The sequence below is a fragment of the Aristolochia californica genome, unplaced genomic scaffold, assembly GCF_029961685.1.
Source record: "Aristolochia californica isolate CCGP_79_NKW_82.1479 unplaced genomic scaffold, dmAriCali1.0.hap1 SCAF_16, whole genome shotgun sequence".
In the NCBI taxonomy this organism is placed as follows: domain Eukaryota; kingdom Viridiplantae; phylum Streptophyta; class Magnoliopsida; order Piperales; family Aristolochiaceae; genus Aristolochia; species Aristolochia californica.
Genome location: NW_027181837.1, coordinates 154,000 through 180,566, shown reverse-complemented (window position 1 = coordinate 180,566; position 26,567 = coordinate 154,000). Strand labels below are relative to the sequence as shown.

General features: G+C 42.4%; 1 protein-coding gene across 2 annotated transcripts in view; it reads right to left on the bottom strand.

The window, feature by feature from the left end:
* The window catches only part of LOC137954022 (serine/threonine-protein kinase TOR-like), a 96,172-nt gene that overhangs the window by 60,528 nt on the left and 9,077 nt on the right, over positions 1–26,567 (bottom strand). For both annotated transcript variants that reach the window (XM_068801604.1, XM_068801606.1), the window contains exons 8-14: positions 25,134–25,303; positions 24,842–25,046; positions 24,309–24,500; positions 22,448–22,600; positions 18,123–18,244; positions 17,905–18,004; positions 17,723–17,818 (exon numbers count right to left, since the gene is read on the bottom strand). In XM_068801604.1, the coding sequence (XP_068657705.1) occupies positions 17,723–17,818; positions 17,905–18,004; positions 18,123–18,244; positions 22,448–22,600; positions 24,309–24,500; positions 24,842–25,046; positions 25,134–25,303 (1,038 nt within the window). The remainder of the gene's footprint in view (positions 1–17,722; positions 17,819–17,904; positions 18,005–18,122; positions 18,245–22,447; positions 22,601–24,308; positions 24,501–24,841; positions 25,047–25,133; positions 25,304–26,567) is intronic.

The following is a 26,567-nucleotide window of genomic DNA, read 5'->3' as shown; positions in this document are numbered from 1 at the left end:
TCGAAAATTTTGTTCGACTGTCAGATCCAATATAACACTTAACAGCATTTTTTAAAACAGATAGCAATCGTGCTATCTTTTTCCAAACAGAAGATAATCTATTACACCTTCCTCCTTCTGTCCACCATCCAGAGAACTTGTCTGCTTTTGTCGCCACTATATTTCACCAAATCTGTGACGGGTGCATATTAAATTTCTAGATCCACTTCAACCCATTTCACTAGGCAATATTTTCTTTCACCATTTTGCCCACCTCATAAAAATCTTCTTTTTAAAAACTCAATTCTAATTCTGACAGAGGCAGGGCAACGGCACAAAGACAGAAAATAAGACGGTATTCCATGTAAATAAGAGTAAGTTTACCAACTTTGGACAAGAACTTTCCTCTCCAAGAGATGAGTCTACCTTCAAGTCGCTCAATGACTAGCTGCCAAGCAGATTTTGAAGGTAAGACAGGGGAGAGTGGAGGTCCCAAATACGTGCCCGAAGCGGAGGCAACTTTACAACCCAAATAATTAGCCATGGAATTTAGAACCGAAGGATCAATATTGAAACCCAAAATAGATGATTTAGCCCAGCTTACCTTTAGTCCAAAAGACAGCTCAAAAAGGTGGAGCAGAGCTTTCAAGTGGGAGATCTTACTCAAGGTACCTTCTCCAAAAAAAATAGTATCATCAGCATACTGCAATAACGGATTATCTTAGCTTGGGTCATTAGAGATAGGATTAAGCCAACCCGTTCTTTTGGCAAATCGGACCATAGAAGCAAGATGTTCCCCAATGAGAGTGAAGAGAAATGGGGACAAGGGGTCACCTTGTCTGATTCCTCTTCTAGCTTTGAAATAACTGCAAGGCTTCCCATTTACTAGGACAAAATATGATGCAGTAGAGATACAACTTCTCATCCAAAATTTCCACTGAGTCCCAAAACCTATTTTATCTAGAAGGTAATCAATTAGCTTCCAGTTTGCTCGGTTAAAGGCCTTTTTAAAATCATTTTTTAGGACGAATTTGGGCCGATTTGATTTTTTGAAGGTGTCTAGGAGTTCATGGGCAGCCATGGCGGAGTCTAAGATATTCTGATCCCGGATAAATGCACTTTGGCAAGGACTTATGAGTTTGGAGAGGAGGTGGATCCGAAGACGTTTAGCAAGCAGACGGGCAATGATTTTATAGTAACTAGTAGAGAGACTGCTTAGTCTAAAGTCTTGTGGAAGGTTGGCCGGGGATTTTTTGGGGATCAGAGAAATAAACGAAACACCTACAGCCTTATGGGTGATGCTGACTTGGTGGAAATTTGACAAAGCAAACTAGAAGCTAATTGAAATTTTTTTTATTTTTTGAGGAAAAGGTGTGAATGTTCAATAAAAGAGTGAAGATTACAATACCAGGCTAAAAAGGACCTTCCTCCATAAAAGGGTATTGGAGTGAAGCGCCAAATTTAGCCTGAGTCTCCACTAGATGATTAGTTGATCGAGGAATGTATTTCCAATTACATTGGAATTGAGAAATTAAGTTACAAATATCATAAAAAAGATCCATGTGCCGCCAAGGAGGTGTAGAGGACTTCTCACAGTAGTTGATAATGATTTTTGAGTCGCCTTCAATGCAGAGTGGGCCCACCAGACGTTGCTTGAAAAGTTTTAGCCCATTAAACAATCCAGAAAACTCAACAGTGGTAGAGTCAGACAATCCAATTGGCCCAACGAAGGTGAAAAGAAGATTTACATTTCCTGCACCGATATTCAAGCACCTTTTTTTTTTAGAAAAATATTCAAGCACTTTTTCCTTTTGAAAATGATATTCACATAGGCGACAAATGTCCCACATATCATTGAAACTCTTTTATGGTGGAGGTCAACTTCATATTTGTTATTTCTTCAATGAATTCAAACAGCTCATCCCTCATATGCTACACGTTTCAATAATAAAATCAAACTGCTCTCTCAATCTCTTTACATCATTCGCTATGTCCTGCAGTCTCCAAATTGTTTGACAAAGTAGCAAATAAAGGATTTTGCAGCCAACTTCCCCTGATCTTGATGAAAGGTGATTTTATTAAGATAACAAGAGAAAAAAAGGAGGAGCTAACCCCTACCAACAAGAGATTGCAAGGAAGCTCCCTGCTTCACCAAACTATCGGCAACAGAATTTGCTGATCTCGGGATGTGAGACCAAAACCAATCAAACAAGCTGACAATTTCCATAATTTCAAAAAGAGTGTCCCAATGATGCCACGGAGGCGTTGAGGAACGCTCACAACAGTAGATCACCAACTTAGAATTTTCCACAATATGAATGGGCCCAACGCAGTGATCGCGAAAAACGCAGAGGACATTAAGCAGACCATGGAGCTCAGCCGTCTGGAATTCGCAATACGGAGAGGATAGGCAAAGGAGACAATCTGGTTCCCAAGAGAGTCACGAACCACTCCGCCAAAGCCAGGGTTTCCGATATAGGAATCATCAAAGTTGAACTTAAAAACACCGGCAGACGGCAGAGTCCACTCAGAAACAATTGGGGGCTTAGAAGACATATGGAGTTGGGCAAGACAACTCCAATTGTCTCTGATGGAAGATCCCGAGAAGGGGGAAAAGGTTTTCCTGGAGTGGAACTATGTAACAATATTTCCTGAGATAATTTCAACGACTCTTTCTTGGAAATTAAACTTGGCATTAAATTTCCTTTTATTACGCTCTAACCAGAGACACCAAAGAATGAAAGCCAAGCATGCCGAGATCATCATTCACCCAAGACCAGAGACAGCAATCCCTGCAAGCATCTGACAGGCTGCGGGAAGATCCGCAGGAAAACAAAACTGGGAACCAATTTGGCTGAGAATCGACATCCAAATCCCCCACAAGAAAGGACATAAGAAGAGCAAGTGGCTGACAGTTTCCTAGGCGACTTGGCAAAAAAGACAAATGGAGTCCACCCCAAGTTGGCCACGCTTTTCAAGATTGTCAGCAGAAAGGACTTCGTTGAGGCAGGCACTCCACATGAAGAACTTTACTTTTGGGGGGGCGCTAAGACACCAGGTAAAATCCACCGCACGCCTGGAGCTGTGAGTGAGCCATCCTTGAATTACAAGATAGGCGGAGGATACCAAAAAAGAGCCACTCTTATCTGACCACCAAATTAGTTTATCACATCTGCTAGCCTGAATCATGGTCAGCTGAATGACTTCCAAAAGGCGACTGGTTTCCAGAGCTTCTAAGTCCGATAGACCTCGGAGAGGGAGAATGTTCCATCCCCCATTACTGGCGACTTTAGCAACTGAAATCCTCCTCAGTCTGGAAACTCTGAAAAGGTTCGGAAAAGAGTTCTGAAGTGGCATAACGCCCGACCACCAATCTTCCCAAAATCTAATAGATTGGCCATTACCCACATAAAACCAGATTGATGAGGAGAAAATCGGGATAAGGAGATAGAGAGATTTCAGGATAGGAGATAACTTCCTCTTATTAAGATCCCACAATCATTGCTCTCCTAGTTATTCTCCATGCATTTTCCCCTTCTTTTGCTTTCATATAAAATAATTCTTTCACCTCTAAATGGCATCTATATAAATAAATAAATAAGCCAATAACAATGGTTTCTTTCAAATAATAATAATAATAATAATAATAATAATAATAATAATAATAATAATAAAATGAATGTTTTGTGAAACTCCAGTTGTCACCCTAACTCAGATAAATTGTGGGCACCCCTAGTATGTGAGTCAATGATGTGCTAACTAAGCAGTAATATCCTCTTATCTTGTCAAAACCTCCAAATAGCTGCAAAAATATTCTCTTCCCACCAACTAATAACTATTTGGAATCATCTTCCAAAGGACCCAAAAAATCATTAAGAAGGACTTCGACCCACTCTAAGAGGCTCTAAACCATGCTTCCATAATATCATGAGCCTTAAATACGCAGAACAAACCAGATTAATGCAATGCATTATCATCATTCCTTTCAAGGACTAACCACTTCAAAAAACTCGAGTAAGGATGACCTTAAACACTGTAAAGTTTTATAAAGGAAAGAGTAGAGTCTCACACAAATGGGCAATCAAAAGGAACATTTTCGATAATTAACAAACAGATGTTTCTACATTTCAAAAAAAAAAAAAAAAAAACAGATGTTTCTGACAACAAAGATCCATTTTTTAACTTTTGTTTTAACTGATGAGAATTTTATCGAGGAAAAACAGAAATAATAAGAAGCAACATTAAGGACGTGAAACACAAATTCAAAAGAACAATATGCTCCATTATAATGGGAAAGGAAGCCTTAACAACAAAAAATTAAAAAATCAAACAATCCCAAGACCAAAGTCCATCAGTAATTGGATGATCAAAAAGTATGAAGCAAAAAGACCATGAAGGATGTGCACATTTCATGAATATCATCTTAAAATATTATGAGCAATCGCCCAGGTGAGAGCAGGCAACCATCAAATGACACTAGGAGACCCTTTGAGCTCTTTTTTTTTTTTTTCTTTGAAAAGATGTGTATAAACTATTAAAAGAAGAGGGTAGTACAAAACAAACCTAGAAAAGAGGGTCTTCCTCCACAACAAGGTGTTGGAGTGAAATGCCCACCTTAGCCTGAAAATGTGCCAAATGATTGGCAAAACGAGGAATGTGCTTCCAAATACATTTCAAATGAGAGGGGTCGGTAAAGGAGTAACTCCCTCCCACCAACCAACTGGGGAACGGAGTAATTCCTACCCAACGACCATTCCCTCTGATTCAGCGCCTCTAGTAGGATAGCGCCCAGGATGGGGCGACGATCGAACCAGTCTGGGAAAGTAGCAGCAGCAGCAACGGCAAGGCAAACAACTGGAAGAAGAAGAAGATAAGGGGGAAGAAGAAAGTATTGAAACCGAAGATAGCTTAGGAGTGAAATGGCAAACTGTAATCTCAAGATCCTCACGACGAAGGATCCTAGTGGAGGACCCGGCAAGATATGAATTCCGGAACGGAAAAGCGAAACTGACTTTTCGAAAGAGGAAGGAGAAGAGTGGGGAAGCAATCCAGATAAATGCGCAAGAGGGGGGAAAAACATCATATATCTCCCTCCCGATCTCTGCAGTCAGCTCTTTCCTAGACATCTTCAGAAAGTCCAATTAGGGAACATGGGAAGAAAAATACAGCAGATCACTCCTCACTGGGGATCTAGAATTCCAAGTGCACATCCAGTATCACGGGGGAGTTCTGGAATGCGTCGTCCACCAAAGACGTGGCCGAATGATAATGGGTATGATATACCTACCATAGCTCTCCACTTCTGGAATGGGATAGAAAAGCTTTGATCAAATACTCCGGCATCTAACCACATCAAAAAAAAAATCCACTCACGACCAAGCACCTCACATCAGTCAATTTTTTCACCTCAACTTGCTCCTCCAACAAAAAAACCTCAGATCACCAAAAACAACTGTCCACCACCACCACCAATACCACTCCCTCAAGCCTCACCCCACAAATCCAGTTTTTCATATCCCTACCAGCCCACATCGAAATCGAGGGCACTCACAGAATGTCCCTAGCAGTGATCATAGAAGCTCCGAAAAATTTTTGCACCAGCAAGCAAATCCAAGAATGGCTACAAAAACGAAATATCCATCCCACGGCCATCACCAAAGCTCAAGAGAGGAGCTGGATAATTAACTTTAATTCGGAGGAGGACCGCAGAAGAATACATGCACTGAAGACAAAGACTGAATCACTATTCTTTCACATGACGAATTGGAGCCAAGAACTCACAGCACCCCTCTCGGGGCAATGGGTGATCGTCTAAGGTCTTCCGGTGGAAATCCGATGCAGGCATACTCTGGAATGCCTCACAAAAGGTTTCGAAGAACTTATCTGGGCCGAAAGCCAGCCAGCGAACCTTCACAAAGAAAAAATCTTCATCCGGCCAAAATCATCGATAAGTGGTTTACAATTTGTTCATATTTCCTGCGGAAAAACCATGACTTGGGTCTCCATGGAATTTGGAGACCTGGAAGTCCTTCCGGCAGTTTCTCCCAACTCAGAAGAAACCTCACGAGGCATGACTCAGGTTGAGTCGACTCACCCAACTTTGCTGACACGAAAATATCACTCGGAGTCCAATCGGACATGGGTTTCGAAAAAAAATCTGCTCCAAATCTAAATCTAAATCAAAACCCAAATCCCAGAACAGTCCAATCTCTGTCAATCTTCAATAGCCCAATTAATGCCAACACCGACAAAATCCCCCAAGTGACAATACCCCTACCCACAGTGCCATCCCTTGGTAATCGAGCTCCCCAACCAACTGCAGAATACCTGTCACCAACCCCAAAAGGAAACCTATCTGACAAGATCTCGCGAGCCGATCCGCCGTCACAACCTTCACCTGACAAGACTCCTTCCATAACTCTCGCTACTTCCCCATCCTCATCATCTCATCACAAGACTCCTATCAGCCCCATTAGTCCTATCATCATAAACCACACCACCCTCTCACCTACATCCCCGTCACACTCTGCATCACCAAGACGCAAAAATCCAAAAAAACACATTCTCCCACATACCCTCCCCCCCATTTCCCGAAAACCATCATCACCACTTCAAATCAATGGTACCCCCAATGCACCCCCCCCCCCCCCCCCCCGATCTGGCAACCTTGAGCCCCGTGAAGTTTTTCAACCCATCACATCCACCGCAGCCAAAATCTTCTTACACGCGACCGTCGATCACATCAATCAACAAATCCCCTAAGCCCACATCATGTCGCCCTCCCGTCCCTTCATATTAAAACCACCTCCCCCTCCGCCACCCTACCCGAAACCCCCCGCTTCCCGACGCCCACGATCTTTTAGTACCCCTCGCCTGTCAAACGCCACCTGTGCGCCCTCCATTTCCCGAGGCTTATCCACCTCGACAAACCCCCATCTCTCCACTATATCACACACAGCCTTGGCTCCTTCCCGAGACTTATCCACCTGGACCCCTCCTCCCTCAACCCTCCCACATCAAATCACCCAACATCCCATTCCTCTCGCCGCCCCATCAGACCCTCCTCTAACACAAATCTCCCTATACACAGATTCTCCTCGAGCCCTGCTAAGCCCTCTCTATTCACCCCGCCTTTGCTCAAATTCCAATGACTCCACCTGGGATTTTGACCCTCATTTTTACTCCCCACCCACCTTATATATCCACTCCCCCACTATCCTCTGCCCCACCCCCCTTCGAATCATCAACCCCCACACAGACACTAAGGAGACTCCAACCCCCAAAACAATCACCCCTCCCCTGCACACCATTGCCGAAAGACAATATGTCCAAACCGGAAGACCTTAGACACCACCCCCCCACTTCCCAGACAAAACAAAGGAAAAGACAAAGTCAAAAACAATCACCCCTCTTCTGTTCGGGCTACCTCGAAGCTGGCTTGGCGATGCGGAATATCAACACCTTTTGATCTCCATGATTGTTCTATCATGGAATGTCAGAGGGCTCGGTTCTTCGTCTAAGCGAGCCCTCATCAGAGCGGAGCTTTTTGATGTTAAACCAAAAATTGTTATTCTACTTGAAACTAAGCTGCTGTTTTTTTATTATTCATTTGTTTGTGATTTGTGGTATGACACCAACCCTGCGTGGGCAAATGTGGATGCTATTGGCCATTCCGGTGGCATAATTGTCATCCGGGATCCAACTGCTTTTGATGCAATATCTGTTGTTCCGGGGCAATACTCAATCGGTCTCCAGTTTCTCGATCACAACCTCAGGACGTCTTGGGCGCTAGCTGGCATCTATGGACCTACTCGTTACCGTGACCGGGCAACTTTCTGGGAGGAAATCCTCCAGCTTGTCCAGTTATGGGACCTCCCTTGGCTCCTTGGAGGAGACTTCAATGCAACTCTTCTTTGCTCTGACAAAAGCCCTCCTGCCTCACGAACCTCATCAACCATGAGAGCTTTTTCTGATTTTATCAATCGTCTTGCTCTATCCGAGGTTCCTCTATTGGGGAAAAAATTCACCTGGACAAACTGCCAACCCCCCCTATTTTGTCTAAATTAGACTGATACTTTGTAAATACAGAATGGAACTTCTTCTTCCCAAATGTCTCTGGCCAATTCCTAAATAAAATAGGATCTGACCATTGGCCTATCCAACTCAACACTCGGCCAGTTACATGGGAAAAATCTCCTTTTCGTTTTGAGAATGCTTGGCTGTTAACCGAGGCCTTCATTCCCTTCTTCAAAATGTGGTGGCTCGAGCTGGAAAATCATCCTAACCCAAGTTGGGCCCTCCCTCTGAAACTCAAAGCCCGCAAGCGGAAGATCAGGCTGTGGGAAAAAAATCTCCGAATTTCTGTTGCTTCCCAGAAAGAATCGATTCGCCGCCGCATTTCTAAGTTGAATCTACTAGAGGAACAAAGGTTAATCTCTCCTTCTAATTTATTAATTAGAAATAATTTAAATTCAGAATATCTTTCGTTTCTTCGTTCTGAGTCTGTTCGTTGGAAGCAACGTTCAAGATTTCGATGGATGGCCGAGGGAGATGGGAATACAAAGTTTTTCCATTCCATCGCCTTGACCAAGAGGAGGACTAACCGTATCACTGCTTTCTGTAATGGAGAACAAGTGATTACGGGTAGTGCCTCCATTTCTAAACTCTTGGTGAAGTACTTCGCAGAACTATATCTAGAAGTCTATTTCAGAAGACCAAAACTCTATCAGCTTGACTTCGAGCGTATCTCCACTGAAGACGTTGCAGATCTTGAAGAACCATTTTCACCAGAAGAAATTGAACAGGCTGTCCTTGGCCTTCCTAAAGATAAAGCCCCAGGACCAAATGGGTTTAATGGTGAGTTTTACCACTGTTTTTGGGACCTGTTAAAAAATGATGTATGTCCCTTCATTCACAATTTTCACCAAGTAGTTATAACACACTCTGGGATCGGCGCATCTTTTATTGCTCTTATTCCTAAAAAAACAAATTCGGAGTTACCCAATGATTTCCGTTACATTAGCCTTACTTCCAGTTCATATAAAATTATTGGGCGTTTCTTGGCCAATCGGTTGAAAGCAGTCCCTTACAAAGTAATTAATCCTTGTAAAAGTGCTTTTATCCGAGACAGAAACATCTTGGACTCTTCTCTAACAACTCATGAACTCCTTGATTCGTTCAAAAAATCATCCCTTCCCAGGTTTGTCCTGAAAATTGATTTTGAAAAAGCCTTTGACCGAGTTGACTGGAAACTTGTGGATTATCTTTTTGACCGTATGGGTTTTGGCACAAGATGGAAATTTTGGATGAGGAGTTATATTTCCTCTCCTTCTTATTCTGTCTTGGTAAATGGTAAACCTCGTGGTTATTTCAAAGCCTCTAGGGGGATAAGACAAGCAGACCCTCTATCTCCATTCATTTTTACTCTCGTACGAGAATACCTTACCTCTATGATCCGTTTTGCAAAACATTCGGGTTGGCTAAATCCTGGTTTTGCTAATCCGAACCATGACGTTCTCATTTTACAATATGCTGATGATACTATCCTTTTCGGAGAAGGGTCCATGAGGCAAGTTAAACACATGAAAGCTGTATTGAACATCTTTGAATTGACCACTGGTCAAAAGATTAGTTGGGAGAAAACTTCAATTTTTGGATTTAACATTGAATCCTCCATTCTCAATTCGATGGTGAATTATCTGGTTTGTAAGGTTGTGTCTTTTCCAAGCACATATCTAGGCTTGCCTTTGACTCCACTATTGCCTACAAAGAACTCCTAGTTCTAGGTTGTTGACCATCTCGAGAAGCGTCTCGCTTCATAGAAAGGAAAATTTTTATCCAAAGCTGGTAAGTTGATTCTCATCAAATCTTGCCTACACGGTATTCCTTCCTATTTTTTTTCCTTGTATCAATGTCCTGCATCTATTCGGGATAGAATAGAGTTTTTAAAAAGAAGATTCTTATGGGATGCACCAAATGGGGAAAAAAAGTTTAGTCTTGTAAAATGGGAAGATGTTTGTAAGCCAATTATAATGGGGGGACTCGGGATTCGGAACATTGCTACCACAAACAAGGCACTACTCATGAAGTGGATCTGGAAATACAACATGCAACCCAATCTGCTGTGGCGTAGAATGGTTAAAATGAAGATCGAAACAGTTCATGGTAGACGGGGGGAGGTTTTATAAGTTATCTTCTGTTTGGAAGAAAATTGCCAAATTTTTACCAACTTTCAAATCAGCCGTCAAATGCTACATCGGGTGCGGAAAAGAAACTCTATTCTGGACGGATTGGTGGATAGGCTCAAGCTGTTTGAAGGATAGTCAACAACGTCTTTATCAATTATCAAGATCTCATAGCATGATGGTTTCTGATCATTGGCAGCCTTCGGGTGGCTGGAATCTATATTTAAGGCAAGCATTGAATGATTCTGAAGCACTGGAAGCCACTAGCCTGGTCAAATTGCTCTCAAAAGTGACATTAAAAAGCTCTACTGACACACTCATCTGGATGCCAAACAAACAAGGTATGTTCTCCACTACTTCTGTGTACCACCATATGATTTCATATCCGACTCCCCAAGCAGCACATCCTGCTGCCTTTGCATGGTCGCTACCTATTCCTCCCCGAGTTAAGTTTTTTATCTGGACGATATGCCGCAAGAAAATCTTAATCTCTGATGCTTTACAAAGACTTGGCACTAATGTTCCAAACCCAGAATCCTCGTTTTGTAATTCATCTTCTGAAACAGCAGATCACACGCTCCTGCACTGTGCATATGCTCATAAGATCTGGACCGAATTGATGGATAAAATCGGTATATCATACTACCCATCTCAAGATTTACATAACACCATCCTAACTTTGGTTAGCTCTCGTCTCCCAAAATTGGGAAAAATTTTAATCTCTTGTTGTGTTGGACACATTGCATGGAATTTATGGAAAGAAAGAAATAATCGAAAATTCAATCAGAAAGCTCTCCCACAGAAAATTCTTTGTGATCAGATTATCAGTCAAGTAACCTCTTGGGTTCTCCAACGCAAAGAATTCTACAACTTGAAAGGGACAAACATGTGAGGAAATTGGTGAAATGTGGCATGTACGTCTAATCCGGCAAGAGCCCCTGAAATGGTTGAATGCTCCAACCCCCCTCCTGGGCACTTGAAACTAAATTTTGATGGAAGTGCTCTTGGATGTCCAGGACCGGCTGGTTTTGGCGGAGTTATTCACGATGAACAAGCCAATCTAATCTTCACATATGCGGGTCCAATTGGTGTATCTGACTCTACTAGCGCGGAATTATATGGGTTGTACACGGTCAGAAACTTTTCAAGCAAAAAAAGGATGGTGCTCTCTTAGTTGAAGGAGATTCTCAAGTCATTATCAACTGGTGCACAAAGCCATCCAAACCTCCTTGGCGTCATTGGGAGTTATTTGAGGAAATTTGTAAGTTAATTTCTGTCTTACATTGTACTTGGAAACATGTTCCAAGATCAGCTAATCACTTAGCCGATGCTTAAGCTAAAAAAGGCGTTTCCCTCCAACACCTTGTTGTGGAGGAAATGTCTCTTTAGCTTTTTAAGGGTTGTAATCTTTTTTTCTTCAGTAATACATTCACACTTACTTCTCTTAAAAAAATACATTTCAAATGGGAAATTAAATTACAAATTTCTGAGTACATGTCCCAGTGACGCCATAGAGGTCTGATGGAGTTTGCTCACCAGTTAATGACAATCCTTGAGTCTCCTTCGATTCAGAGTGGGCCAATGAGCCAGCTAGAGAAAACTTGAATTCCGTTCAGCAAGCCCGAGAGTTCTGTTGTTGTGGAATCGGAGATGCCAAGTGGGCCCGCAAAGGAGAAGAGGAGATGACCGTTTGCATCATGGATAACTTCTCCATATCCCGCATGACCAGGGCAACCGAGAGCGCTTCCATCGAAGTTAAGCTTGAAGTGGCCCGATGGTGGGGAGGCCCAGATAGCCATGATCGGGGGGGGGGGGAGGGGGGGGAGAGGGTTGAGATAGCCCAACAACCAATTGTCAATTTCCTCTAAAGTTTGAGTTGTTGAAGTTTCTGAATTCTTTTCGGTTTAGAAGCCGGACAGTTACTTGGCCCGTAATGTTATCAATCAGAATTTCAGAGGGGGAAGATTTGAATTTGAATTTCCTCCTATTTCTTTCTTTCCATAATCCCATAGGATATGCCCAATGCAGCACGAGAGAATCATCTTTCCTAGCTTTGGGAGGCTAGTGTCAATGAGTGAGAGAATAATGGATGATAGATTTGATGCAGCGCAGTACTGAAACCCAATTTTGTTTAAAAGGGTGATCCAAATAGAATGGGCAAAATGGCAAGAAAGGAGAATGTGATTGGTTGTTTCTAGTGCATTTTGACAGAACGAGCACAAGGGTTTCTTGCCAGATTAAGGAGTCAGAGGTAAGGATTTTATTCATGGAAGCGGTCCAGAAGAAAAAATTTGCTCGAGGTGGGGCAAGGAGATTCCATACAATGGCCGCAAGGTGATTTGATTGATCCAAGCAGAAGTTACAGAGGAAGTTGTATGTTGAAGTAGTAGAGAAGGAACCTTTTGTACAAGATGTCCGGATCAAAGTATCTTGGTTGTTACTGGGTTTGGCTGATAGTAAACTCGATAGGAGATTTGAAGCCAGAATAGCTTCAGAATCCGAGACATCTCTTCTGAGGTTCAAATTCCATCCCCTAGTTTCAAACCACAATTCTGAGATAGAGGCATCAGTATTTCTAGCAAGGATTGAGATAGACTCATAGCTAAAATTGAGGCTAGAGAGGCCAGTCCACCAGTCGGACCAAAATTTTGTTGAGGTTTCATTGCCAACATAACATTTGACTGCTTTCTTGAAATCTGGGAGTAGTAAGACGATTTTTTTCTAGGCTGAGTATAGACATGAGTGTCTTCCCCCCTTCGTCCACTAACCCAATTGCTTATTAGTTTTTGCGGCTTCTAAAGCTCTCCATATTAGATCAAGGAAGAGGTTGAATTTCCAGATCCATTTAAGGAGAAGAACAGATTTTTTTAAAAAAAAGATGTATTAATAAAACGAAAGAAAATTACAAAATTTAGAGGAGCAATTCCCTTACAACCAGCGATTGTAGGTTAGCTCCCTACCTAGCAAGCACATCTGCTGCCGAATTAGCGAATCTCGGAATGTGAGTCCAAATACAAGAACAATTGAGGTAATATCTACAATTTGCCGAAAGGTATCCCAATGCCGCCACGGGGGAGGAGAAGCGTTCTCACACCATCCGATAACCACTTTTGAGTCTCTTTCAATATGAAGAGGGCCGTTGCAATTGTCTCTGAAGACGCGGAGACCGGAGAGGAGGCCATGTAGCTCTACAAACGTAGAGTCAGATATGCCCAGAGGGCTGGCATAAGAGAAAAGGTGATTGCCGGAATAGTCTGAGATAACTCCTCCGAAACCCGAAATCCCTGGATTACCAAGAGACGAGTCGTCAAAGTTTAACTTAAGGTAACCAGGAGCAGGAGGAGTCCATTCTTGCAAAACCGGGGTCTTTGTCCCAGAAAGTATCATAGCCATATTTCTCCAGTTTTCACGGATAGGGGTGCCCAAAAAGGAAGAGAAGGCTTTAAGGCTTTCTTAGTCAGTAGCCAAGTAGATATATGACCCACCACTTGATCCGCTACCCGATCTGCAGATTCACATTTTGCATCAAATCGTCTTCTATTGCGCTCATTCCAAAGCCCCCACGGGATGAAACTAACGCAAGCATAGAGTATCATTTGACCAAGGTCAGGCAGAGGGGTACCAGTGAGCGACTTACTAAACGAGAGAAGATCAGCCGCCATGCAGGATTGTAACCCAAACTTACTGAGAATGAGAGTGCACACCTTCCAAGAGAATATGCATTGAAGAAGAATGTAGCTTGTGGTTTCATCTTCAGAGTTGCAGAATGGGCACATGGGGTGAATTAGTAGTCGCAGTATCGCAAATACCCAGTCCTCCAAGGAATTTTGGTTTGCAGACCTTTTCCCATTTTACTAATTCATATTTTTTTTCACCATTTGGCCTCCCCACAGAAATCTTCTTTTAAGTAGCTCAATTCTGTCTCTAATAGAAGTAGGGCATCAGAACATAGATAGATAGTAGCTAGGGATTTCATGGAGGCAGAATTTTATTAGAACCAGTTTTCTAGCTTTGGAAAGGAATTTTCCCCTCCAAGATCTCAATCTCCCTTCCAGTCGCTCAATGACGGGATGCCAAGAAGACTTGGAGGGTAATCCAGGGGTCAGGGGAAGCCCCAGCTAAGTGCATGCAGACCCTTCGAGCTCTTATTAACATTCAAAATAGAGATAATAAAGGAAACAACTCTAGGACAGAGATTTTCTTAACATTCAAATGTAAGAAAATATGGAATTAGAAGTATTTTGGTCAAGAACGGGCTAATGGCGTTGTGCAGAGCGAAGCGCAGTACAACCCCTTGAGCGTACTTTCTGTTCACCCCCTCAGGCATTCCACATCCGCTCCTCAGCCACCCCAGAAGACTCCATACAACCCTCTTGAACACCTCTCGATGACGAGATCAATGGTGGAAGTGCTCTTCATCAACAATTGAGTTGTAGCGGCATGAGGATCAATGAAGACGTGGAAGATGACAACCTTGGCTGGCCGACCATCTCCAGCCGAGCCATACGCAGAAGACTTCGACACTCATTGCCAAGAAACTCCACCGCCTTCACCTTCAAACATGGAAAAATTCACAGCGCTGTTCACCAAACCCAGGAGCGATCGGGTCGGGCCATAAGCATCTTATCAAGGACGGGCAGCAACCTTTCATTCATCACTATCCCGACCATTGCTGGAGACTCCATCAAGCTCTTTCACACAATCGTTTCCAGCACTTCTGAATGCAGCAACTCCAAAGAACTCTAGACAGGGGACCTTGTTTTCTACCTCACCATTCAACTCCACCACAACCATCTGCAATGCAAAATCACCCAATGCCATCGTGGATCCGTTATGGTAATCCTTTTCATCCCCCAGCTCACCAATTGAAACTTTGGTTGGCACACCTTCCGCAATTTCCCTCCCCCCAACTTTGCCTGATACTCAATATACCTACCAATTTCCAGTCAACCACAAGCTAGCCCACACCAGCAAAGACCAGCACACTACCCCACCCCCATCTTCGGGCAATGACTCAGTCAATGTGAGTTGCAGGAATCGGCAGGGACGAGTCACTTTCCCGTCAGATGGGAGGATCAGTGGAGCTGGCCATGGTCATCTCGCCGAAACAGACTTTGATCCAAAAATATTCTGCACCCACGATGATCTTCAAGAAGGAGGTTCCCTCCCAAAGTTGCATCAGTGAGATGAAGAGCGTTGCAATGTCAAGTTTGGCCATGCTGGTAGTGTCCTCCGCCAATCTTATTAGGGTGCCGAAAAAATCGACAATATGCTTGAAGGTGTCTTCTGACCAAAGCTCCACAAGAAGACCCCAAATTGAGATCTACTACCCGAAGGAGCAGTTGTGAGTGGAAGGGAGCCAATCCAAAACTTCAGCAAGACCAGCATGGTCATTCGGGGAGAGTCGAAGGGCAGCTGACTTATCCTCTGGAGAGTTGAGACGCATGAGCCAACAAAGGGAGCCCAATAGCGAGACCTTCGGCCAGCAATCGATTTGGATTAACTCCTTGAACCAGATGGCGATGGAATTTCGGTCCCAACCAGAAGAATGAACCAAATCCACCATTTTCCAGATTGCCCCCCAAAGAGGGGGAGTCTATAGGAAGGGAAATGGTGGTCTATGGTAATGCAGGTAAAATAGGGGGAAGGGTTGTTATGACTGTGGGGGGTGGGTTACACAGGGGCAAGCTGTTTCAGAGATGGGGGAAATGATGGTTCATTTGGTTGAAGGGAATTGCGCATGAAGAAGAATGGGGTGATGGCTCAGGGTTACGACTCGTCAAAATCATGCATGAAGAAGAAGGGGATTCTGGTTCAGGGTTACCACTCATCGGAAGGTGCCAAAAGCTGGTACGGAAGCTTAACTAGTTGAAGGAGTCACCTGTAGTCTCAAGAAAGTATATTCTGGCCATGATGAGGTCGCTTCTGCACTGGACGATCTAGCATTCTCTGACATTTCGGTATCGAAAGGCTACGAAAGAGAAGGCGATTGCTCCCACAGTGAGTTCCTTGAGTTTCGGCGCCAAAGTGGAGTCACTGGTAATGTCATCGAAAGATTGGAGGAAAAGGCTTCTCACAGCCGTGGGAATAGAAACGAAAGATCGTTTCACCCCATTCTTCACTGGAATGCGAATCAATCTTCCATTTCTATCTACAATGTGTCGCATGATCATTTCTTGAATTGCAAAAGGAGAATCAATTGCATTAATCTACCTTTATCACTGGTACACGCCGATTGCGATTTTGCACAGTCTTCCATTCATTACGATCAGTTTTGAGGTCCCTGTTACAGTCCTTGTTGGTGTCATCGTCCTGCTAGGAAACCAAAGAAAACCCACTCGCAAGCTCAAGAGAGGTTATCCAGTCGTCATCTTTGGAGCAAAGGGGACGTTATTTCGAGTTCGCCATCGAAAGATGTTGGAGCTCCTTGTCTGGTATGATACGTCAAATTTTTATTTTTATTTTTGAAATGATGATAATTTTATTTCAAATAAAGGGAAGAAACATCAAGGGAGACCTCCCTTAACAACAAGAGATTGAAGGAGGGAGGGGGGCAGTTTAGCACACAAATCAGCAACTGAATTGCCTGATCTAAGTACATGAGACCAAGTACAAGAAATGGTAGATACAATGTCCAAAATATCAAGAAAAATCTGCCAATGACGCCATGGGGGAAGGATGAAGTAGAGCGCCATCCGATGACGACCTTGGAATCTCCCTCCACGAGAAAGGGAACACTGAAGCGGTCCTGAAAAATATGCAAACCATGAAGGAGACCAGAGAGCTCAGCAGTGGTTGAGTCAGCAGTTCCGAGAGGGCTAGAGTATGGAAGTGCCGCCTGTATCAAAAATCACCCTGCCAAAACCAGCCAAACTCGAGTTCCCAAAGGTACTACCATCAAAATTCAGCTTATAATGTCCGGTGGGAGGAGGCTCCCAAACAGCAACTCGACGGGGGGCAGAGGGCACGATCTGAGCAATTAGTGATACATCAAACTTAGTATGTTTTTTGTTGCATTTGTAGCTTTATATGGCAGTATTAGGGGTGGGAATGGGTTGGCCAACCCCGATAAAAAACTGAAACCATGAACCCGACCCCAACCCCATACTTACCTGGTCCACATAAACCCAACCCTCCCTTATATCCCCATTCCCACGAATCGAGTTTGGGGAAACCAGTCCTCGAGCCAAAACTCAAAGAATTTTTTCCCGCCCTATCCCCGACCCAAAGGTTAAAACCGAACCCAGGTTTTACAGGTTGTGTCGGGTCAGGTTCCCTGCAAAACCTGACTCAATGACCACTCCTAGGTTGTATACAGTAGAAGCAAGTACTAAAGGCAATCCTATGTTTTTAGTTGTTTTTTCACTTTAAATGATCTAAGAAAAGAGATAAGGCATCAAATTGATTCCTAGCAGCTGCTGCTCTTCACTCAGCCGCCTTCTCCCTCTTTTCACCCTTTTTATTTTTTCTTCCACTTCTCTTTACTTATTTATTACACAATTTAACATCAGAAACAGTAGTCAGAAGAGAATAAATAAAAGAAGAAGGCATTGGCTCACCACTCTTGCAAGTTCCCCAACAGTTGCAAGAACCCCAGTCACAACCCCAGTATTAGCATTCAAACCAGTGCCTTCACACAACTTTGCCGCAAGTGCCTGCAACAGAAAAAGTTAAGTAACAAACATTTTAGACAAAAATCACCAGAAAGGATACTCAGCTAGAGGCAAAGAGTTACGCAAACCTTGTGTATTGGTGCTATGTAAGGAAGTATCAGTCGCTCACAATTTCGAATTAAACAACCTAAAAGTTTTGCACTTTCTTCTCTGCATTTGCTATCTGAGCTGCAAACATGGAAAGACGGTCATTTGGAACTTTTTTTTTTTTTAGCAGCAAACCATGGCCAGATTTACCTTCTGTTGACAGAGTCCAAAACTTTTTGGAACAAGAACACCAACTTACCTGTGCTCTAGATATGTCAATAACTGAATGAGATGTCGACGGAGAGCTGGAAGAACATATGCTGGATTCTTTTCTGATAATCTGCCAGCTACTGATATAGCAAACTCTCGAACATCAAAATCCTGCAGCAATAAAAGAAAATAAGAATCCCAGACACAAATTATCACTTTTATGAACAGCCTGTCTGCCCCCATCCTCCATCCCAAAGGACATGTAATAACAAAATAGTTGCCAATTGTAACCAGAACATTTTGTTCCAAATATTCATACAATGGCAGCTGAAGAAACCACTTTGTTACAATATACAAAAAAAATATGGAGCAATAAAAGCTCCATATTTCCACAGTAGAGTTCCTACTTTATCCTGAATGTTTGCTATGTTTTCATTTATATGTATTCAGCATCTTCAAGCAAAAGTACAATAGTAAAAACAATGCACACAAAATTTCATAAATCATTTTTTTCAGAAGAAAAGTTGATTCACAATAAAATGGGAAAGGAGCTTCTCAATGAGAAATGTATTACACTCTTAAGACAATCAGGATATTTTTTGTTTGAAAATTTCATTAAGGAGAAGAAAAACAAGAATAGGGGAAGGAAGGCCAGCCACACAACTCAACAACCAGAAAACAAAAGAGAAAGTAAATCACAACCAATGAACATCAAAAGGAAAAGAAACTCCAACAAAGACGTCTCCAGCGAAACACCCTGATGCACTAATGGATCCGCAACAGAGTTAGAACCATAAGCTGTGTGAATCCATCGTACTTGAAAACTCCAACCAATGCTCCCAGTGTCATCATTAATATGAAGTCATCTCTAGGGAGAGTTCTTTCGAAAGTAAACCAAGAGAAAACCACTGAAATATCTCCCTCTACTACCAAAGAACCTGAAAAACCCTCATAGGAGGGGCCAGAACTCAGCCTCAAATGAATAGGAAATCATGATTTAGAGTCCGACTTAAGACAACCATGATCCAAAACATCAAAAAGTGGAAGCATCAAAAGGACCTTCAAGGGTAAGCAAAGGAGCGCTAGGGAAATAACTGAAAGTATGATGCACTCTATCCAAGAAACCCTTCATTTATCGAGGCCACTGATAGATGCCAGATTCTGACATGAGAACTAGGTTAATTATAATAGAATAGCCCTCATAATTGTGTTATAGGTGGTTATTTATCAGTTTTCAAATGAAACGTGCATTTATTGAATTTGGCATTAATCACTGCTTATATTGCATATTTTTCTCTCCTGAATTATATTTCATTGCTTTTAGGGTTTATTTCTTCCTTAAATGATTTTTATGGATTCAATTATGGAATTTCAGGAGAATTTTGGTGGAGAAGGAGATATTTACAAAAATGCCATTAGTTAAAGGGAGAGATATTTTTAGGGCAAAATCGTTTTGAGGGAAAGAGGGAGAAGAGAGCTCGGGAGAGTCTCAAGCCAGCCGCCAACCGAAAGAAGAGAGACCCGAGAGGGCTCCCTCCAGCCGTCGTTCGCCGCGCGCCACCGCCGTTCGACAACCGAGAACAGACCTGAGGAGAGCTCGAGAGAGTCTCCGTCGCGGCGAGTTCAACACTGCCATTTTCTGCTCGCCAGGCCGAGAGGTGACCCAAGAGGGCTCCTCCGGCGCCGATTCTGCATTCCGACCATCCTCAAGCGTCGATTACGCATTTCCAACCACTTCCCGAGCCTAGTCCGACTCCGACCGAGACTCGAGAGAGCCGGTCAGAGGATTTCGCTTCCATCTCGTCTTCCGCCGCACCACCTCCTTCGGCGCCGATTTCGATTCCTCTTCGCCGGCGTCGCCTCTACTTCCGGCCGCTCGCTCCTGCTACCCGAAGCCGCTAATTTCTGGAAATCACAACAACCGTGAGAACGGAATTGCTGCCTGAGCGAGAGGAAGAAGAAGAGGAGTAATCCGTCATTTTGTAATTTAATTAGTTTTCTATAGTTTGAACTTAGGTTTGAATGCTTATTAAATTTTATTTGAGAATTGATGTTTATCGAATATTTGTTCTCCGAATTTTCCGAGTAATTAGCTAGTTAGGGCAGGATTATAATTTAGGTTGGATTCTGGTATTATAATCCGATCTTTGTCCTTTACTCTAGGCTCCCGAGAGGGGCTAGACGCAAGGATTGAGAATCCGGATTCGTGGTTACGTGGCACTCGAGAGAGGCACGAATCACGGTAAAATCCAGAGTTGACGTTTCCTATTGTGCAAGTAGTTAATTAGATCATTGCTTGATAATTTAAGATATAATCAGTGTTTAGTTCAGATTAATTCATCATATTTGGTTAGGCTAGTTGACTGAAGAATACACAAAATTCAGTCCTCCCTGTGGATACGACCCTCGCTTCCCGCTAGATTACATGAACGATTCGTACGCTTGCGACGTATAAAAGCCGATGTAATTAAATTTCACATCAGTCACTCATAAGACAAAACTGGGAAGCCTTAATTAACTCCACCATCCACCGCATTCACAATGTTAACACCTGGTCTCCGCCTCCTAATGGTCAAATTAAATCCAATTTTAATGTTAGCTCTCATAAAACCCTGGGCCAGCTGATGGAGGTGCCATTAGAGATGGGCTAAGTAATATCCTCCTTGTCTTCTTCGCCCTCTTTGGTCACTGTTATTCTACCAAAGCAGAATTAGGGGCTCTACTGCAAGGTATTAGACTCTTCACTGGCAGATTCTCCCATCCTTTGGTTGTTAAGGGGGACTTAGCCGTGATTATTAGAAGGGCTTCACGAAAGAAACCACCTCTGAATAGATTTCTGACTTATTTCAATGAAATTGAAGACCTTTGCAGTTCTTACATCCTGTGGAATCATACACATAGAAGTTAACATTCTAATGTATACACGAATGGAGGGAGTTACCAGGTAACAAGTTGTTGTTGGGCCTCCCTTCCAATCTAATAGCTTTGGTCTTTGGACTTGGTTCCAAGTTTCTTTATTAACCTATATCTTTTTTTTTGTTTTTTGAAATGATGCTGAATTTTATTATGAGAGCTCAAACGAGCAGATTACAAGAGGGGAAGTCTTCCCAAACAATGAGAGATTGTTGGGAGGTTCCGAATTTAGCATATTTATCAACCAAAAAATTGGTTGATCTAGGAACGAGGTTCCAATTACAATGGATGACACAATGTCAGCAATACAATTAGTGATTGGCCAGTGGCGCCAAGGAGGGTAGCTACCTTTTGAACACCAACTGATAACAATCTTTAAGTCGTCTTCGATAATCAGCTTGCCATGAAACCGCTCTTTAAAGATTTGGAGGCCGAATAGAAGAGCACTCACTTCAGTAGTATTTGAATCAGCAATACCCACCGGCCCTGCATAAGATAGAATAGGGTCTCCACTGCTGTCTCTGAAAACACCACCAGCTCCAGCCGGCCAAGGACAGCCTAAAGCACTGCCGTCAAAATTGAGTTTGGTGCAGTTGTAAGGGGGAGGATCCCAGGTGGTCATAACCGGTTTCCTACAAGGGCCCGCCATGTGTGCAATCAAGCCCCAATTTTCTCGAAAGGAGTCGCCCGATAGAGAAGCAAACTTCTTCCTAGAATGTAGCCAACTTGAGATAAGGCCCAGTGCCTTAAAAACTATATTATCCGGGTCGCTAGCCTTGGAGTTGAATCTCCGGTTGTTTCGCTCGAGCCATATACACCATGGGACATGCGCAAGGCATGCCAAGAGTATTATCTTGCCCAACTTAGGAAGGAATATCCCCATAATTATCTTGACCTTTATCTTATTCTTATTAGATGTATTTTTACTTTAATTTATGCAATTTTGAATCCTACCTCTCCTTACTCCACTAAGAGTCCTCTTTATGACAACCCCTTTCTCACTGTTATTCAAAAACCCCATTTATAGAAAACACTAGAAGCCCAACATGTAAATAAATTTTTCTTTCAAAAAAGTACAAGGCCATTCGAAGGAGATAAAAAAACGGATTCAATGAAATAGCAGATTTTGTATGCCACCTTTCCGTAAAAAAGTTCATCAAACTGTGTTCAATTTATATCAATAGATACTTTTGAAAAAGGCATATCAAAAGATTAACACTCACAAGAAATAAAATGAATTTTCAAGCAATTCTTGTAATTCTGTGTGATGTTCACACCTGTTGCATTTTTTGGTGTAAGGAATGAAGAATTAGTAACTAACTAACTAACTAACAAAGGAAACACATTGTGGTCTATCTAGAAATTTTCTATTGACATGATAAGTGAAAAACAACATTTATTCATCCACAAGAAATCCAGGATTTCGCAAGCTTGTAAAATCATAGTTAGAAGAAATATTACCTCGTCATTTAGAGCAACAAATATAGCTGTAAGACTATCAGCCTGTGCCAAAAACTCATCAAAGCCCACATTTCCATGTAAACAAAGAAAAACAGAATGTCGCACACTAACATCAGCATCCGCCACAGCAGCAATCAGAAGTTTTTCAACAATCTGCAACATGAATCAGCAGGATTAACAACATATCGAAGGGCTACCTGTGGGCTCAGATAGGTTTTTAAGCATCCTGTTATGTCAAAAAAAAAGTTGAAAAGCTCAAGTAAGAAAATCTCTAAATATTAGCTCCAAGCTGCACTTTTTTATCTTTTGAAAGATGGAATAGGCTTCAAAATCTAGCTAAGATTAATAGAAAATTTTAAATAATTAAAAATAATGTATACCACAAAGATCTAACAAAAGGGCCTTTCCGACTCAGAGCCTTGGAAGCGAGCAGTTTATTGGACTCTCTGAATTATGTCAGCATGAGACCTTCCGATGTGGACAAGCTTATTTGGTGGCCTGACAAAAGCGGCACATTTTCAGTTTCATCTGCATACAATTACATTAATGGCTGGGATTTGACGCAAAGGGAGCATGATATCTACTTTGTATGGTGTCTTTGTACACCTCCAAAGATAAAATTCTTCATGTGGAGCGCTTGCCAGAATAAGATTCTCATGGCAGATGTGCTTAGTAGAAGGGGTCACCCATCTATCCTTTTGGTAGTACTAAAGCTGAAACTGCCAGTCATATTCTTCTACAGTGCTCCTTCTCATGGAATGTGTGGACCCCTGTTCTATGCAAGTTGGGGCTGCAATTTTGTATATCAGTTGATTTGATCTCCTTCAGCAAGTCGCTCATTGGCTTTCCCCTTCCTGGTCTCGAAAAAGTGATGATCTCCGTCTGTGCCAGTTTCGTACCATAGAGGCTTTGAAATGAATGCAACCGAAGGCGTTTCAATGCTAAAAGTGAATTGGAAGTAAGAGTAGCAGACAAGGTGTCGGGGCACATATCCACTTGCCTTCTAACTAAGAAGTCTTTTTCCTCTTTCAAGGGTACCTCTATCCGTGATAACTGGTGTAATTTGGCAAGGATGCACTTCAGGATCAAGGTTCTAGCCATGCAGGAGTGGACCCCCCTGGAAGCTGGTTACCTAAAGTTAAATTTTGATGGCTCTTCTCTCGGCAATCCGGTGATCGCTGGTTTTGGGGGAGTTATTTCGGATCCATCTGGCAATCAATGTTTCTCTTATGCCGGCCCATTAGGCATTTCTGATTCAACGTCGGCTGAGCTCTATGACCTCCTCAATGGGCTTCGTGTTTTCAGAGACAATTGCAGTGGTCACATTCACATTGAAGGGGACTCGAAGGTGGTCATTAGATGGTGTGAGCGTGCTTCCCCTCCACCGTGGCGCCATTGGGACATCTTTCGGGAGATTTTAGATATTACCTCACTACTCTTTTGTATTTGGTCTCATATTCCGATATTTGCAAATTCGGCTGCAGATGTGCTAGCCAAACAAGAAGCGTCCCTGCAATCTCTTGTTGAGAGGGATTTGCTCCCTCTTCCTTTGTAATAATTTTTTCTTGTTAATATAAATACATCATTATCGAGAAAAAAAAACAAAGATCTAACAAGATAGTGCTCAGAGATTTACTAACATTCAGTATAATACAGAACCTATTCATGGATCTGTACACAATCTTAAATTGGTATACAGACAAGCAAACAAGATACTGATCATAATTCTTATACATGAACTCTGATCAATTGCAGATTAAAATAAAAAAGCAATTAAATAACCATAGACTACATCATATATCTGACTACGAAAAGAGTAGTGATGAAGATAAGAGATATCTTGAGTCACGCTAATACCTACCTCCTCAATAAGGCGGCGACGCTTTCCCCAACCAGGTCTAGCAGACCTACTTGAGATAAATGTTGTACATCCTGAAAAGGAGTTTGCAACTAACTTGCAACAACAAAGGGCAGCATCTCTTCGCGTTGCACCATCTTCATCCTCTAGATACACAACAACTGACTCTCTGGCAAATTCAAGAAGTTCACGACCCTATAAACAACAAGTTAGCTCCAGAGAGATTCCATAAGCAAGGAGATGCAGGATTCTCATGAATCTTTTGATGAAACATTAAGCAGGCAATGAAACATGCTGACTTGTCAAAGTATAGAAAAATATAAGCTCAAATCTTACTAATGGGGCAATTCCATAATTCTAAAAATTGAACCATCAACATTTTAAGGCATTCATGCACACCCAATCAACAATTTTTAACATCGTCAGGCAACCAGTTGGACCACTTTCCAATTTCAAGTGTTGTATGAGTAATAATTATTTTGTGCAGAATCAAGAATATCAGCAAAAGAGAAGAAGTATAAATTATATGAGTCAACCTTAAAGTTAAAGCGAGCTAAGGTTCTCAAAGCAAGTTGTACAAGGGGTGGCCCAGTAATATCTGAAATTTGCTGTGGATTGGTCACAGTATGCGTACGAGCAACCACAGCACCAGCCCTTGCCTGAGGATAAAGAGATTTTGAAAGGGCCATTGAAATGCAATCCAGCAAACGCTCTTGTATCGTTGGCAGCAAAGATGGAATGCTGAAGATTTAACCATGAATTTATTAAAATAAATACAACTAAATATATGGGAAGGAGAGAGGCGGCAGAAAGAAATTAAAAGCAGACCTGACAGTTATTTGTTCAAGAGCTTCTACTAGAGTAGGAGAAAGACCAGCAGAAAACATAGCATCAAGAAGACCACGAACATGAGGTTCCATAGCAGGTCCCATAGCTTTTGCAAAGCTTCCCACACAAGCCAAGGCTTCAAGCGAAGGCCGTCCTCTCCGTGGAGCAATCTAAGATCATTGATAAAAGAACCATCAGTAGCAACATGATACATGTGCTTTTCAAACAGAAAAGTGTCACTGCCCTGTGACACAAACTGCAAGCCCACAACCCATCTTATTTTGCAAACAGAAACAATTGCAGATATAATCTTTCTTCCATACCATTGTTCCATTTTCTTCTTGATCCCATGAAACTATTTTTTCAATAACTTTAGGGCAGCATTTATCAAAACTGAACCTGTTTCAGCCAGCAACCCTGTCACATGGGGAAGGTCCTTCCACCAAGTGACATAGAAATTTGGGTTGGAAGTCATCCATCCTCCCCACAGGTCCCCTCGTTAGTGAAGGAAAAGAAAGAAGGATGGAGTCAGCAGTCCTCCTCCCACTCCCCTTAGTACAGACAAGTGATAAAAAGCCACCACCCCACTCCTCCACCCTTTTTTTTTGTCAATGAGGGAGAAACCTCCCGGTGTTACCAGTGTCATGCAGGCTGGAGGTCCCTCTTCCCAATAGAAAAGAAAAATGGAGGGAGGAAAGCCAAAACCCTCCCCTCTCCATTCTGTCAATGTGTGAAGGAAGGTAGGGGCCCCTCCTCTGCATGCAGACAGGAGGAAAGGGAGGTTCTGCTCCCCTCCCCCTACATTCAAAGGTCAGAGGAGACCCTCCCTTAATCTAATTTTTGTTTTTTTATTTTTAAATTTTTCATAGTTACATCATGACCAGCTGAATCAGGCTCAAGCAGACCAGATCACCTCTCGTCTTCGGGTTTGTGACGAAGTAGGGTTTAATAGCATTACTTAAGAGATATAGATACCATACTAAGTAAATTTGGTGTAAAGAATGTGCAGGGAATAAAAAATACCCTGCGAGATGAACTAAATACAAGGCTCATGACCATTACGAGATGTTGTAGGGACATCTTTTCCTACTCGAGGAGACCGCCAAATGATTGGCACCCAACACCTGTAGGACCATGAGCTGAGTGGCCCTCAGAGTGATCAATGATCTACAGAAGTCCAAAATTTTAATAAAGATGTAAAGGAAAGATCATGGGAATCTGCTCCCAAGACTTCCTGATGATGACAACAGCCGATTGATTATCGTAATAGCATTTTTTTTTAAATAGCTTGATAGCATTTTTTTAAAATAAATATTGGCTCGTGTTGGCAATCACAAACCACCAGTGTAATGCTGTATTATTTTACTACTTGTTGCTTCTTGTTGTGGACTCACCCTGCCATGTAATTCCCTTCTCACCTTTGCTTCAATAAAA